Here is a 13,523-nt window from a genome sequence, read left to right on the forward strand (position 1 = left end):
CTCGGGCGCGGCGTGGCCACGCGGCTGCACTGGGCCGGCCCGGGCCTGGGAGGCTCCGGCTGCTGGGCAGGACCTGGCCTGCCTTGGGGTGTGCAGGCGGGTCCCTGGACATCCGGCGACGGGCTTGGGCTTGAGGGCCGCGCTCTTCAAGCAAACACGACTCCGTCCTCTAAACACTGATCGCATTTTCCCCAACTGGAGGGAAGAACAAAGATGCAGGTCCGCTTGGGTTAGGCAACGCTCCATGTCCTTTACACCCAAAATAAAAATGTCAACATCATTATCTTCTTCGAAGACAGCTGACTTTGTGTAGGTTTGGTTTCCAGCCTGGCTTTGAATTCTGGCTCTATTCCTACTAGCTAGCTGTTTGTTCTTGGGCAAGTGACTTAGACTCGCTTTGACTTAAGTTTCCTCATCTCAAAAATGGGGGTTCTTAATACAATTCTACCTTCAGGTTAGGCGGAGACAAAATGAGGTAGCTTGGAGCCTGTAAAACGCTTAGGACAATACCTAGTACAGAGTTAAATATCGTCTATGGAATTGTTAAGCGATCATGATTTGCTTATTATGTGTGTCAGGCACAATGCTAACTTCTTGACATGGGTTTTCTTATTTAATTCTCACAGCAATCCTAATTGTTCACCAACAAATATTTATTGAGCAATCAGGCTTAGGACACAGTAAATGTAAGACAAGATGCCAGTCTTCAAAAGGCTATGGTAATAAATTAGAAAGCAAGAGAGCAAACCAGGAAACGGTAAACTAATTTCAGATGCTAGTAAGTGCTAAGAATTAAAGCAAGGTCACTTGATAGAAAAGGGCTGAGAGAGGTCACTTCACATAGTTAGGGAAGGCTGCTTTATGGAGGTGACAATGGAGCTGAGACCCAGATGATGAGGACCACAGAAAAGCACTTTTATTGTCCTCGTTTTAAAGGTGAGAAAATAAACATGCAGGAAATTACATGCATTGCCCAACCTGTCCCAATTAGCAATAACAAATCAGGCCTCAAACCTGGGTCTGTTTGACTCCTACACCTACATTCTTCAGCACTACCCTAGAGACAAAGAGATTTTTAGCTATTTTGCGGCCTCCAGCCACACTCCTCTGGAATCCTTCCCACCTCCTTGCCTTGGGTAAAACTGACCTTTCTCTAATTCGACTTTGTTCTGACTTCTTGCTAGTTCCCATAGCTCAGACATCCAAAAGGGAACCTCACTACCTATGTCAACAGCGCTAAGGAAAGTACCGAAATGTCTTTCAGGACACTTCCATCCTGGTCACAAACACTAATAAGTCATTTGCAGCCTCTTGATACTTTTCCTCTGATGCTTTCTTTCACTCTCAGAATTTTATATGACTCTCCCCATTCCCTGAGGTTTCTGGTCAGGGAGCAATCATCTCAGTTTACAGATAAACTGAAGCACAAATCGATGAGTTTGACCTGCCTAAATGTCATTGATCAAGTCACTTAGTTTCCAATTTCCTTCACTTTCCATAAAGACTAAAGGAGTACAGTGAAATGATCATGAAATTCATCCTCAGGAATACTTTAGGGAAATGGACTGGTTATTGGGTAAAGCCTTTAAAATGAAAGGAAAATTTTTGCGCACTTTAAAACCTTTTCCTCCCTTTATTCAATTTGTTTTCCTTGTAGCTTTTACATATTAAGAATTACCACTAGAATAATTAGAATTAGCAGAGAGTTGTGCCAGGAGCCGCACCGGCCTCTCTGGATAGCAGTCACAGCAAGGAAATGGCAATGTTTGCACAGCTTCTGCCATGAGAAATGAAGACTAGTATCTCCTTCTGCTACTACTGGCTCATGCTGGAAATGAGCCTGCTGGTATTGACCAGGCCTCACAATATTCCATATCAGACCCATATTCTGAATACAGATACCTCATAAGGAAAAGCATACTCCTGCCTTTACAAAAGAGACTTTAGATGAAAGCTCTATGGGTGATTGTCAAAAGGCTCTTCCTATGGGCCTTGCAGATCCAAGACTTAAGGGGTTAAGAACACAAGAGTTACAATTGAGCCTGGCCCTGAGACAAAGAGCCTATTTCAGGGCAGAACATAAGTTACTCCATATATCTTTGCTAATTGGTGAAGCAAAGCAGTCCCTTCCTCAAGGCCTACATTCCACAAACACCCTCCCTTACACTGGCAACTGGGATGAGGATAGATAAGAGTAGCTAAAACATAAACCCAGGTGCAAAGACTGACAATTTAGGGCCCCCATGTTAGTTTCCACAAATAAACCAATTCAGAAACATTTATATTCTTGAGGGCCAGACAGAATAACTCCTAGCTTATCTATATACAATTTAACTTGTATGTTATCCTGTTTTTCACTATGAACATTCTGTTAATTGATATCACAAAAGGCCTCCCATTGTAAGAAATTCCTTTCTCTGCCTTCATGTTGTTGCTGAACCTTTAAATAAAGACACCAAAACCGACCGGACAGAGATGCCTGCCTGGTGATCAGAAAGAATCTCGGGGCTCTCTCATTCTCTTTCGCCGACACCGTCCATCCTTCAGGGACCTCTGGACCTGTCGGAGCTGGCGCGGCCTCTGACAGAGTTGTTTCTCTTGCTTGAGTCCTTCTATCATAATTTATTATTGCAAAACACTAAAGTGAACATAGGCAGAAGATGCTGGGGGAGAAACTCCCATAGTGGCCGCTAGGTTAATTTAGGAGGTGAACTAAATGTAAAATAGCCACTTAAATAGCTCCAAAATAAAACTTCATCGTGGTTCCATAAATGTGAAGATTATAATTTGGACAGGGAAAAACTGAAAGTTACTCTTAATCTCTGTTAAAAGAAACAGGAGTCAGATGAACAGGGACTCTATTTAAGAAAATATATCTTAAAAATGTGAAAGCACTCTTTCACAAGTATCAATTGCATTTCACTTCATAATTGCTTCCAAGAGCTGGTGTACTCTGCTTAGGCTGTTTTTCTACAGAAAACACTAAAACTGCATCTCATTAAAAATTATTTGTAATTCACGCTTTTCATGAACTCTCCATAACCGATTGATTCCGTTTTCCTTACCGCATTTAACTGGTTGAGATCAGGCACAGTTCTGGGCTTGAAAGAAGGCCAAGTCAAACAAAATGTGTCTGCTCTGTATTGTTTTGTGACTAAAAATCTTCTTTTTAAGGCAATTAAAATCCATACTTACTTTGTTTCCTTTTTATATTTTTAGTTACTTTGGATTGTGTTTAGAGATACTCAACTAGAATAAAAAGAAAAACTCCTCTAGAGAAGCATGTTTGTTTGATACTTTGATGGGGGGGAGGGTGGAACACACTAGACACAGGGCTGTTTTTCATCTGTTCTAATTCCCACTTGGAAAATAATACCCACACACACACAGTGAAGATTTGCTCAGCAGTAATAAATACCTAAGCAGGCGGATGATGTGTGTGCTTGTCATCTGCCTTCTGGAAAATCAAAGGCAAGCACAAAGGGTGCTTCAGCTACGTGTCTGATCTTGCCCTCCACAATGGGAGTAGACAGGGACGTCTCCAGGGATGTATCGGCTTCCCTTGAAATTTCCCCCACTCAACGCGAATTGCCTAATGAAATTGCTTCACCCGCATCCTGGAGGGTGGGGGTGGGGAGGGGAATCTCGTAGGGCAGCTTCTACGTATTCTTGGGGAAAATGAATGTTTCTCCGCAAACTTCAGAAGTAAACTTTCACGTCGAACTCAGCTAGCACATCTTAAATATGTCTAGATTTAGACAGGCGCTTTGTTTTTCTCATTGGCAACAGGAAGTACCGAGCAGTTGGCAGTTTCAGAAATGACCGTGGCGCTGAGCTTTAAAAAACAACTACTTCGGGTAAAAATACTGTGAAGCAACCCCCCACCCCCCACCGTGGCGCATCCATCCACCTAAAACTCAAGCTGTCACTGGCTTCACAAGGCTTTCCCCTAATTGTCCCTGGGAAAGTTTACATGCCTTGATGCGGCGCCTGGGTGGCTCAGTTAGCCGGGCGCCTGACTTTGGCTCAGGCCATGATCTCATGGTTTGTGGGTTCGAGCCCCGCATCGGGCTCTGTGCTGAAGGCTAGCTCAGAGCCTGGAGCCTGCTTCAGATTCTGTGTCTCCCTCTCTCTCTGACCCTCCCCTGCTCAGGCTGGCTGTTTCTCTCTCTTCTCTCTCTCTCGGAAATAAATAAAACATTAAAAAAAGTTTACATGCGTTGCAACGAGCTCTGGACCAGGGCTTTCAACAGACGTTTTCTAACTCAAATCACGAGGACCCCTTAATAGTAGGTGGCACTGTCCCGCCAACTCTGGGTCCACAACTTCATTTTTGCCAGCGGGGCCGCCACCTCGCAAGAAGCCCCGCCGGCAGTTCTTTTTCTCTCCACTCGCCACTAGGTCGCACTAGATTAAAGATGCTGCGGAAAATATGCGTCATTTAATTTTTAAAAAAAAGTAGACTGACTCGTCACGTGACGACAGTAGGGATCCAGGGAGGAAGAGCGCGCGCCAAAACGACTGGATTTGTTTTGTTTTGTTTTCTCGAAATCCCATGTAAAGCGTCTTCCCTCAAAAGACGGAAGGAGCTGAATTGCATCAAATCCCGGTCGGGAGGGATTTTTTCCCCCCAGTTCCACCTCACAAGCCCCCTCATTCTTCGCCTTCAGGATCCTTTCCACTCCACCACGACAAGCAAGGGAGAAGGCCTCCTTAAACTGAGCGTTTTCGCCAAAAAAGTCGAGGTCTCCCCCGGGGAAGATCCCTATTTAGAGGTTTATCGGGAGGGGACTGAGCCTGACGAGGCTGCAGGGCCGCGAGGCCCCGCCCCCCCCGGGGTTCCCAGCACGCCCCGCGCGGGGAGGACACGGCGGCGAGGGCGGGGTGGAGGAAGGGGCGGAGCGACGGGGGGAGAGAAGGGCGTCGGTTTTGCGACAGGGGCGGTGCGGTGCGGAAGCGGAAGTGGAGGGTGCGCTTGGCGGCGGCGGCGGGAGCTGCGGAGTCGGGAATCAAAACAAAGGGCCTGGGGGGGCGGGGGGAAGGCGGCGGGGCCGGAATGTGAGCGGAGGTGGAGCCGGCGGCTGAGGTGAGTTGGCTGGCAGCGCTGGGTACTAGTTCCTGACGGGCTCACTGCTGTGGGGCCACCGGCTGGAGGCGGGACAAGTACCCCCCCCTTCCCCTGCCCTTTGCTGGCGGGGGTGGGGGAGGTTGGCTACTCCGAGGGGAAGGACTGGGACCCACCGGTCAGGCCCCTCACCAAAGGTTCCGGTTTTCTCCCTTTAAGGTCCGTTCACGACTGTCATTGCTGAGCCGTCGCTGCCTTTTGGGGGTGTTTGGCTCCCTGCCCGCACCTGTCTCCCTGCTCCCGGTGGGGCTTCCAGGTGTGGAGAGCAGCCTTTCTCGTGCAATGTGCACAGTTGGAAGGTTAAGAGAGCAATGAAGGGGCGGGTGTTTTAACCCCCGCGCCGAGCGAGCGTTTTTGCATCTCCTCGGTCTTTCAGCACTCCCTAGGGTGTAGTCTCCGGCTTGACAGATCCGTGTTGAGTTGCCTTAGGGCTTGAGCCACTCCCACTACTAATTGTAAAGCAACACCGTGGTACACATTTTAGTTTCCCAAGCACCTTTCTGGCATTACCAAGAACTTTCCAGTTACATTGGTATCTTTTGGACTTCCCAGCGTCTCTGAGCGGTATCTGTGCTGTTCTACACACAGGGGGATCAAAACCTAAGTGGTCTTCCTGGACATTAATTGAGCTCTTCACTCGTTCGACAGTCTTTGATAGGTAACCGGGCACTGCTAGGTGCAGGAAATAACAGCACTGAATGAGAAAACATGATGCCTGCTGTCATGGGGTTTATATTCAAATAGGGGAGACATAAAACATCAAATAAACAATTTTAGATAGAAGATCTATGAAAACTAACGGGTTGGGGTAGTTTGGGGATTGAGGACTAGGTTGGGCATTAAGAGAAGGCCGCTTCTAAATTTCATACTGTGACTGTCTCATTAAATCCCAACAACAGCCCTTTGAGGATGCTACTGTTCCTCTCAGGCCCATTTTACAGATAAGATCTGAGGTTCACAGAGGTGGTGAGCTCTCCAGGGCGGCACAGATAAGGAAGCAGCAAACCTGGGACTTAATACACAGACTGACATTAGAATCTGTGCTCTCAAGCACTGTCTGAATTATTCAAAGACTCTTCACTCAAATCAAATAGAACTTGCTTTGGCTACCTGAGTTACTTAGTGGCATTCCCAGGAATGCTTGGGAAATTTTCTGGGTGCAGGCCAGTAACAAGCTAATACATTTGTACCCTCTGTTGTGTTGAGCAATACTGAAGGCACCTTGGTGTGGTGGAAAGAGGTGGACAAGCCTGGTTCTGCCCCTCCACTAATTGTGTGATCTTGACAAGTTACAAAACTTAATTAAACTTTGGTTTACCACTCTGAAATGTGGCTTATTTCTCTCATGCCTATCTCACAGATTTACGGTGGGGGGAAGAAAAGATTATATAATGGATCTTATTGTCTGGTTGTGTTCATCATTGTATCTCTTGGGCCAAGCACAAGCCCAAGTTATATAGTAGATACTAAATAAATATTTACTGAATGAGGGAATAATGTTACATAAAAGTACTTTGTATTGTACTCTGCCTGTTAGCTCACTTTCAGGATGGGCCTTGAAGAAGTGAGAGAGCACATTGAAGTTGTGTATTGTGAACATCACAGATTCCTATGATCTAGAGAGGAGATTGATAGGGAATATAAGACCTGTCTTTAGCAAGAAAAACAGCTGTTATAGCTATTATAATTTGTCATTGTGGGCATTAATTCTAACTCTGCTTCTAAATTTTTTTTAATGTTTTATTTCTGAGAGAGAGCACGTGTGAGCAGGGGAGGGTCAGAGAGAGAGGGAGATACAGCCTGCAGGCTCTGAGCTGGTTGTCAGCACAGAGCCCAACGTGGGGCTCGAACCCACGAACGGTGAGATCATGACCTGAGCTGAAGTTGGACACTTAACCAACTGAGCCACCCAGGCACCCTTTTAGTTCCAACTCTGCTTCTAAATTAACTCCTGTGTATAGTAGGTAAATAGTTACCTTATTAATTCCTTCATTTAACAAATAATTTTTTAGTATATACCATGTAGCAAGCCCTGTGCATAATACAAACTACACATTGGTGAAAACAAATAGATGGGGGATGGGGGGGGTCCTTTATCTAATTTTCCCCCTCAGGGGTGCCATGGAGGGGGAGAAGTGAGGCACACTCTGCAGAGGAAGAAACTGAAACTTAAGGGCCACATAAAGGCTAAATAGTAAATATTTTTGGCTCTCCCTGCCGGTCTCTGTTGCAGATACTCAACTCTGTAGTTGTACTGCAAAAACAGCCATAGTCAGTACTTAAACAAATTTTTTATTTATAGATACCAAAAGTTGAGTTTCATATAATGTGTCACACAATTATTTTTTAATTTTATTCCTTAAGAATTAAAAAATATAAAATACATTCTTAGGTTGAAGGCCATTTAAATACAAGCAGCACGCTGGTCTTGGCTGGCAGGCTATACTTTGCCTACCCTGCTTTATGTGATCAGTTCTGTATTTTAGAGTACTTGTTAGTCATCATTCCCCTCGCCATACTGTGTTGATGTTAAACTCTCGAGAAGAGCATCTTATCAGAGTGATAGCTAAATAAAATTGTTTTCAGGGGCATCTGGGTGGCTCATTCGATTACATTGTCTGCCTCTTGATTTCAGGTCAAGTCATGATCTCACGGTATGTGGGACAGAGCCCCACGCCGGGCTCTGTGCTGACAGTGCAGAGCCTGCTTGGGATTCTCTCTCTCCCTCTCTCTCTGCCCCATCCCCGCTCATGCTCTCTCTCTCTCAAATAAATAAAAACATTAAAAAGAAAAAATTGCTTTCTTTATGTTCAGGTGAAGTTTCTGATAAATGGATAACTTTAAAATGGCCACTGTAGGTAAGAGTAGGTGGTTGGTATGATGGCGAAGACTTGGAAGTGAGGTTCGGTTGTCCTTACCGTTGGCAGGCTGCCTCCGTGCCCAATGGCTGTTATCGATCTGATGGGCTTTTATTGTGTTGTTAAAGACTCGTAAGACTGTGGTTGCACTGGAGTAGATACAGCAAGTCTGTGACTTCAGATTTCTCGTTTGGGTTTTTGGTGGTTTATCGGATTGCACTTTCATAATAAGTAAACAAAAGAATTGGTTTGATTTGTTCTGTAGCAGAATCAAATTCAGAGTCCACAGAGGTCACTTAACTTGGACCTTCCATGGTCACATCAATGACACAGTGGGATAGGTGGCTGTTAAGTCAATTTCAGTATCTTACGTAATTGGTAATGAAGACGTGTTTGTTCTTTTACTAAAATTACACGCTCTCGTCTGTTAACTTTTTGACCCTCACAAGTACAGTCTTTAGGGGAGAGATGGTCGAGAAGAATTAGGAAAAACTGTAGAAAAGGCCTTCTCAGGACCAGAGGAGGTTGCTACTTGGCTAGAATTTTACTTTTCTTCTACGTTCTGTCTTCCTGGGAGCTATTGTACCGCAAATGTAGTTGCAACATAAGTACGGTTGAGGTTATACTTTTTAATAGTAAAATTTGTCCTTATGCAAATAACTGATGTTGAGCTCTCGTTCTTAACAGGGTGGAAGAATGAGAGAAAAGAACGATGGGAGAATGTTGAACCACTTTGTCTGGCTGTATGATGGAAGGGAACGGAACTGAGGACCCCTGCAGCAGAACACTTGGATGGCTTCAACAAGATAATGACGCTAAGCCATGGCTTTGGAAATTCTCTAATTGCTTTTCTCGTCCTGAGCAGACATTGCCACTTAGCCCCCAAACGGTAACTATGTGCAAGACTGAGGACAGAGCTAATTCCTTATGCAAGTAGATGAGCGGTCCCTCTGGTCTGGGGCGGTCTCTCTCCCTGGAGTCTGTGCTGAGTCTTACCTTGCATCCTGCTTTTTCCCCCTCGTAGCACATGATTGTAATTCCTCACTCAAGGACAGCATACTTTTTTAACTGTAACTGCTTTGAATATTTAATGTTAACATTTGGGAAAGATTTATTTCTTATGAAAGTCACAGATTCCAAAGAGAAAACCCAAATTGTAGAGTCAAATCAGAGGGAAGTATGATATAGATTTTATTTTATGGTAGCCTTCTGAAGTTTGAGTCCTAAAATCGAGGGGAGACCGCCAATAGGACCTTATTGGCGGTCTTTTTCTGTTCAAGATTTCTCTTGAATATTTAAACGTATCTGTAACTTCTTTTGTCTTTTCATAGTGCTTTTGACTTTTTCTGATTCCATGCATCATGTTCCCACTTTCCTATTTCGTTTCTTTTCTCTTTTTTTGGCTATTGCATTTAGGATTTGAAAGGGACTTTACTATGAATTTATATTAAGGGTATTAATAACTTTTTAAAAACTCAGATAAATTCCTTGTCTTCTCCTGGGTTTCCTTATATAGTTCTCTTTTTTGCATGGCGTCAGTAATTGCGGTCATTTACTTTAAGGACATCTGACAGGGTTGGCAGCTCACGCAGGGCTTCCTGGGACAGTGGGTCTGGCCCCCGTGGAGTCCGACAATACAGGATTGCACTTTCCGCTTCACAGATCCAGAAACCTGATTCTGCTCAGTGACACCCAGAACTGAGTCAAGACCCTAAAAGCCAGATCTATATAAATCTGAGTACCAGTAAATGAAATTCTAGTCTGAACTGTAATTACCAAGAGAGCGGGACACACTGCTTGTTGGCAGTCAGTCCGTTGTTATCACCCGCCACTACACACACATACACACACATACACACACGTGTTTTTAGGAAAAGTCCAACTGAAAAGCCCTGCTTTCTCCCAAATGAATGTACTCTCCTGGGTAAATGTCGGACCACAGCCATAGGGGTGAAATCATAGCGGTCAGATGGCCCTTTCTATGCTCTGAGGGAAGAGCATGTCTCTGTCATTATCAGGGCATCCTCTTTCTCTTAATAGTTCCTGCAGTGAGCCAGTAAGGGCTTATTGATTAGTTAGGTCCCCTTTCAGCAGCCAGGTTCTCTGCTGAGTGCTTTACGTGCACCGTCTCATTTTTTTTTTTTAATGTTTTTTATTCATTTCTGAGAGAGAGACAGACAGACAGTGTGAGCAGGGGAGAGTCAGAGAGAGAGGGAGACACAGAATCTGAAACGGGCTCCAGGCTCTGAGCTGTCAGCACAGAGCCCGACGTGGGGCTCAAACCCACGAACTGTGAGATCCTGACCTGAGCCGAAGTCGGACGCTTAACCAACTGAGCCACCCAGGTGCCCCTGTGTACCATCTCGTTTTATCCTCCTCGCCACTGTAGGAGCCACATTGCAGTGTTCCCAACTGGAAGGCGAGGAAACTAAAGTGTGGAGAGGTTATGAAAATTACCCCAGGTCCTAAGACTACTGAGTATCACATTCCAACCCAGGTCTCTGACACCACCAACAGCACAGCCTCCTGGGTCTATGTTGGAGGTATATGACAAACTATTTCTCTTGAATCTTGTCCCCAGATAGTTTTCTAGTTAATTCTTTTCATTGGCCACAAAGTCATTGTGGCATTGTTGGCATCGTGTTGGCGTCCTCTGGAGCGCCTTAGTAAACCCTTTATGGTCTGACTGCAAGAACTATGAAGCATTTTCCTCAAAGCACTTGGCTTGTGACTTGTGACTCGTCTTTTTCGAATGCCATTCGTGATGGTGTTTTTTTTCATCCCACCTGTTTTGTCTTTAGAAGGCCCTGTGAGGCAAGGGGAAGTTTCAAAGGGAAGTCCCTGAAGCACAGATGGCTAACCTGCCTTACTGGACATGTGAGCACAACCCTCCCCCAGGCTCTTAGAATCCAGGAAGGACACAGTCTTGATTTTAGTTGTCTCTTTCCGTGCTTCCCTGCAGACTGCTCTGAAGAATGCCCCTGCTTTCAGCCGCCATTCCATCCTCATTTTGCTTGGTTGGATCGAGTTGTGTAAACAGGACTGAACGCTCTTTCCATTTTTAGATTGCAGTAGGATGTGACGAACCAAAACTCGGTGGCCCCATAAAGTTAACTTGCGATCTGTTCTTTTCTTCCCAGAAAGATTACATGGAGAACAAGAAGGCTGCTGTGGAGTTAAAGGACGTGCCATCTCCCCTTCATGCTGGCTCTAAGCTTTTTCCAGCAGTCCCGCTGCCAGATCTTCATTCTCTCCAGCAACCTAAAATACAGCTTTCACCTGTCCCCAAAGTAAGCTGCTGCGCTCATTGCCCTAATGAACCCTCCACTTCGCCAATGCGTTTTGGTGGTGGTGGCGGTGGCGGCGGGAGCGGAGGTACCGGTAGCTTGATTCACCCAGGCGCACTGTTAGACTCCCAGAGCACCAGGACAATCACGTGTCAGGTCGGGTCAGGGTTTGCCCTCCAGTCTGCCTCCTCACTCCAGAATGCCTCGGCTAGGAGCAACTTGGCTGGCCTTGCAAGTGACTTTCCCGGCATGTGTGTAGAGAGTAACGTGTCCTGCAAACACCTGCCCTGTTGTGGAAAGCTTCATTTCCAACCCTGCCATGGTAACGTGCACAAGCTGCACCCGTTTCCGGCTCTCCAGGGCTGCGCCTCCGCTGGCTATTTCCCCTGTTCTGATTTCACAAGTGGGGCTCCGGGGCGCCTGGAAGAGCACATTTCACAGTCGGAGCTAACGCCTCACTTGTGCACCAATTCCTTGCACCTAAATGTGGTACCTCCGGTTTGTTTAAAGGGCTCACTGTACTGCGAAGACTGTCTGAACAAGGTGTGTATCTTTTTATTTGTTACGTTGGGTGCAGCTGACTTCTGAGGAGTGACTTTTTTAAAGTGGATGTGTCTCCACAAATCTTTGTTGTGCATGGGGATGAAGATTCTTCTGGGAGGTGGCTTTCTCCCCAGCAGCATAGCCTCTGTTGGTCCCGAAAGAGGCAAAGGGTAAAATGGGAAGGGCCATGCAGGAAAGTGCAGGGTCCTTATTCACGAAGTTTATGCTTCTAGAGGCCCTTGTTGTGGTAAATCTGTTTTCTACATGTAAACCTAGTTTGGCAAAGCTTCGGGTTCTGTTTTGTCTTTAAAGGCTGGAGCACAGTCATGAGTTCTCATAACTAACACTCACCTCATACGTGGACCCATTCACGTAACGTAGGTCACCCCATGTTGTTCTTTTGTAATAATTCGAGGGACTAAGAACTCGGCCTCAATCACACGGGTGTTCAATAAAGATTTTAGTTACCTTTATGGAAAGCGTGTCTGGGGGTCTCCCTTGCAGGAGACCTACACCCCAGAATGTGAAAATCGTCCCAGATCATTTAAACTCCCTTTGTGAAGTGAGTTTACGAATTAACAGCTGATCGTTCTGGGAATGCACTGAAATATTAAAAATACGTTCTGTCAGAGGTGACAGATTCTAACAGGTGGAAAAAAGAAACACTTAGAATGTGTTTTCAGTTGTTGTATATAACTCTAGGTTCTGAAATGATGTATCTGAAACCTCCTCCTTTCTTTAAAAAAATTTTTAAAACAGCCGGCAAGAAATAGTATAATTGATGCTGCTAAAGTCTGGCCAAATATACCACCTCCAAATACTCAAACTGCACCTGTTACTATTCCTCTGTGTAATGGCTGTGGAACCAAAGGAACAGGGAAGGACACCACGTTGTTATTGGCGACCAGTCTAGGCAAAGCTTCTTCGAAATTTGGTAAATGACAGTATGGTATAAAATGTGCATATTTAAGTAGTTTTCAATATCTGATACACTGCATTTAATCACCTTGAAAAGATTCCTTGTGGTCTAAAGCTACTGTGTATATGCGTCTCCATTTCTACCTCTTGGTAAAAAATCTTTTTAATCTTAGATACCGACAAGTCATTTGCCTTTTATGTTGAGCTGAGGCTGTTTGAGATTGGAAGCTGCAGAAAAATAGGGAGTATATTAGGAGAGATGAGTGCTGGAGGGGTTTTAGTGTCAACTTAGGTTCATAATCACACTTGTTTATGGTGCACTCCGTGGAAGTACTTAATATTCCGGAAAGATTTAGTAAAGGTTGATAAAAAGCAAGAATCGAAAAACCTAAAATCATCTCCCCAAAAAGTAGTTAATGTGGTATTTTATCTTGTGAAGACTTTTTTTTGTATTAAATCAGATGTTAATGCAGTGTTAAATTTTTTTTTTTTTTAATCAAGGACAGTAACAACTTCGCCCTTGGTCACCTCTTCATTGCTCTTCCACACTGAGCAGGTAGACAGGCATGGGCAGAGCATGACAGGTCCCAGAGCTGGAGTGTCCACTCACCGACGCGTTAGTGTTCAGGTCAGCGTGAGAATGGCCTCATGCTCTGCAGTGGATTTATTGTGGGCCTGAAGCAACTTGACCTTTAGGTTTGTTCTCTCCTGAAAAATAGGAATAATCACTTAGAAATGCTATTGCAACTTGGGGTTGTCCTTTTAGGTCAGCCCATGAGGTTGGTATCCTTA

The 13,523-nt window shown here is 45.1% G+C and overlaps 1 protein-coding gene across 9 annotated transcripts in view; it reads left to right on the forward strand.

Annotated features, from left to right (window-relative positions):
* Positions 1 to 5,031: 5,031 nt before the first annotated feature.
* MARF1 (meiosis regulator and mRNA stability factor 1) overlaps positions 5,032 to 13,523 on the forward strand; it is a 39,366-nt gene continuing 30,874 nt past the window's right edge. For 7 of the 9 annotated variants that reach the window (XM_039233562.1, XM_039233567.1, XM_039233563.1 and 4 more), the window contains exons 1-4: positions 5,032 to 5,086; positions 8,671 to 8,872; positions 11,124 to 11,813; positions 12,573 to 12,747. In XM_039233562.1, coding sequence (XP_039089493.1) covers positions 8,729 to 8,872; positions 11,124 to 11,813; positions 12,573 to 12,747 — 1,009 coding nt within the window. In that variant the 5' untranslated portion in view covers positions 5,032 to 5,086; positions 8,671 to 8,728. Of the gene's footprint in view, positions 5,087 to 8,670; positions 8,873 to 11,123; positions 11,814 to 12,572; positions 12,748 to 13,523 lie in introns of those variants that run through there. The other 2 variants (XM_039233568.1, XM_039233569.1) reach the window with 2 other exon arrangements.

Source organism: Hyaena hyaena, unplaced genomic scaffold, assembly GCF_003009895.1.
Source record: "Hyaena hyaena isolate Hyena2069 unplaced genomic scaffold, ASM300989v1 scaffold_76, whole genome shotgun sequence".
Taxonomy (NCBI): Eukaryota; Metazoa; Chordata; class Mammalia; order Carnivora; family Hyaenidae; genus Hyaena; species Hyaena hyaena.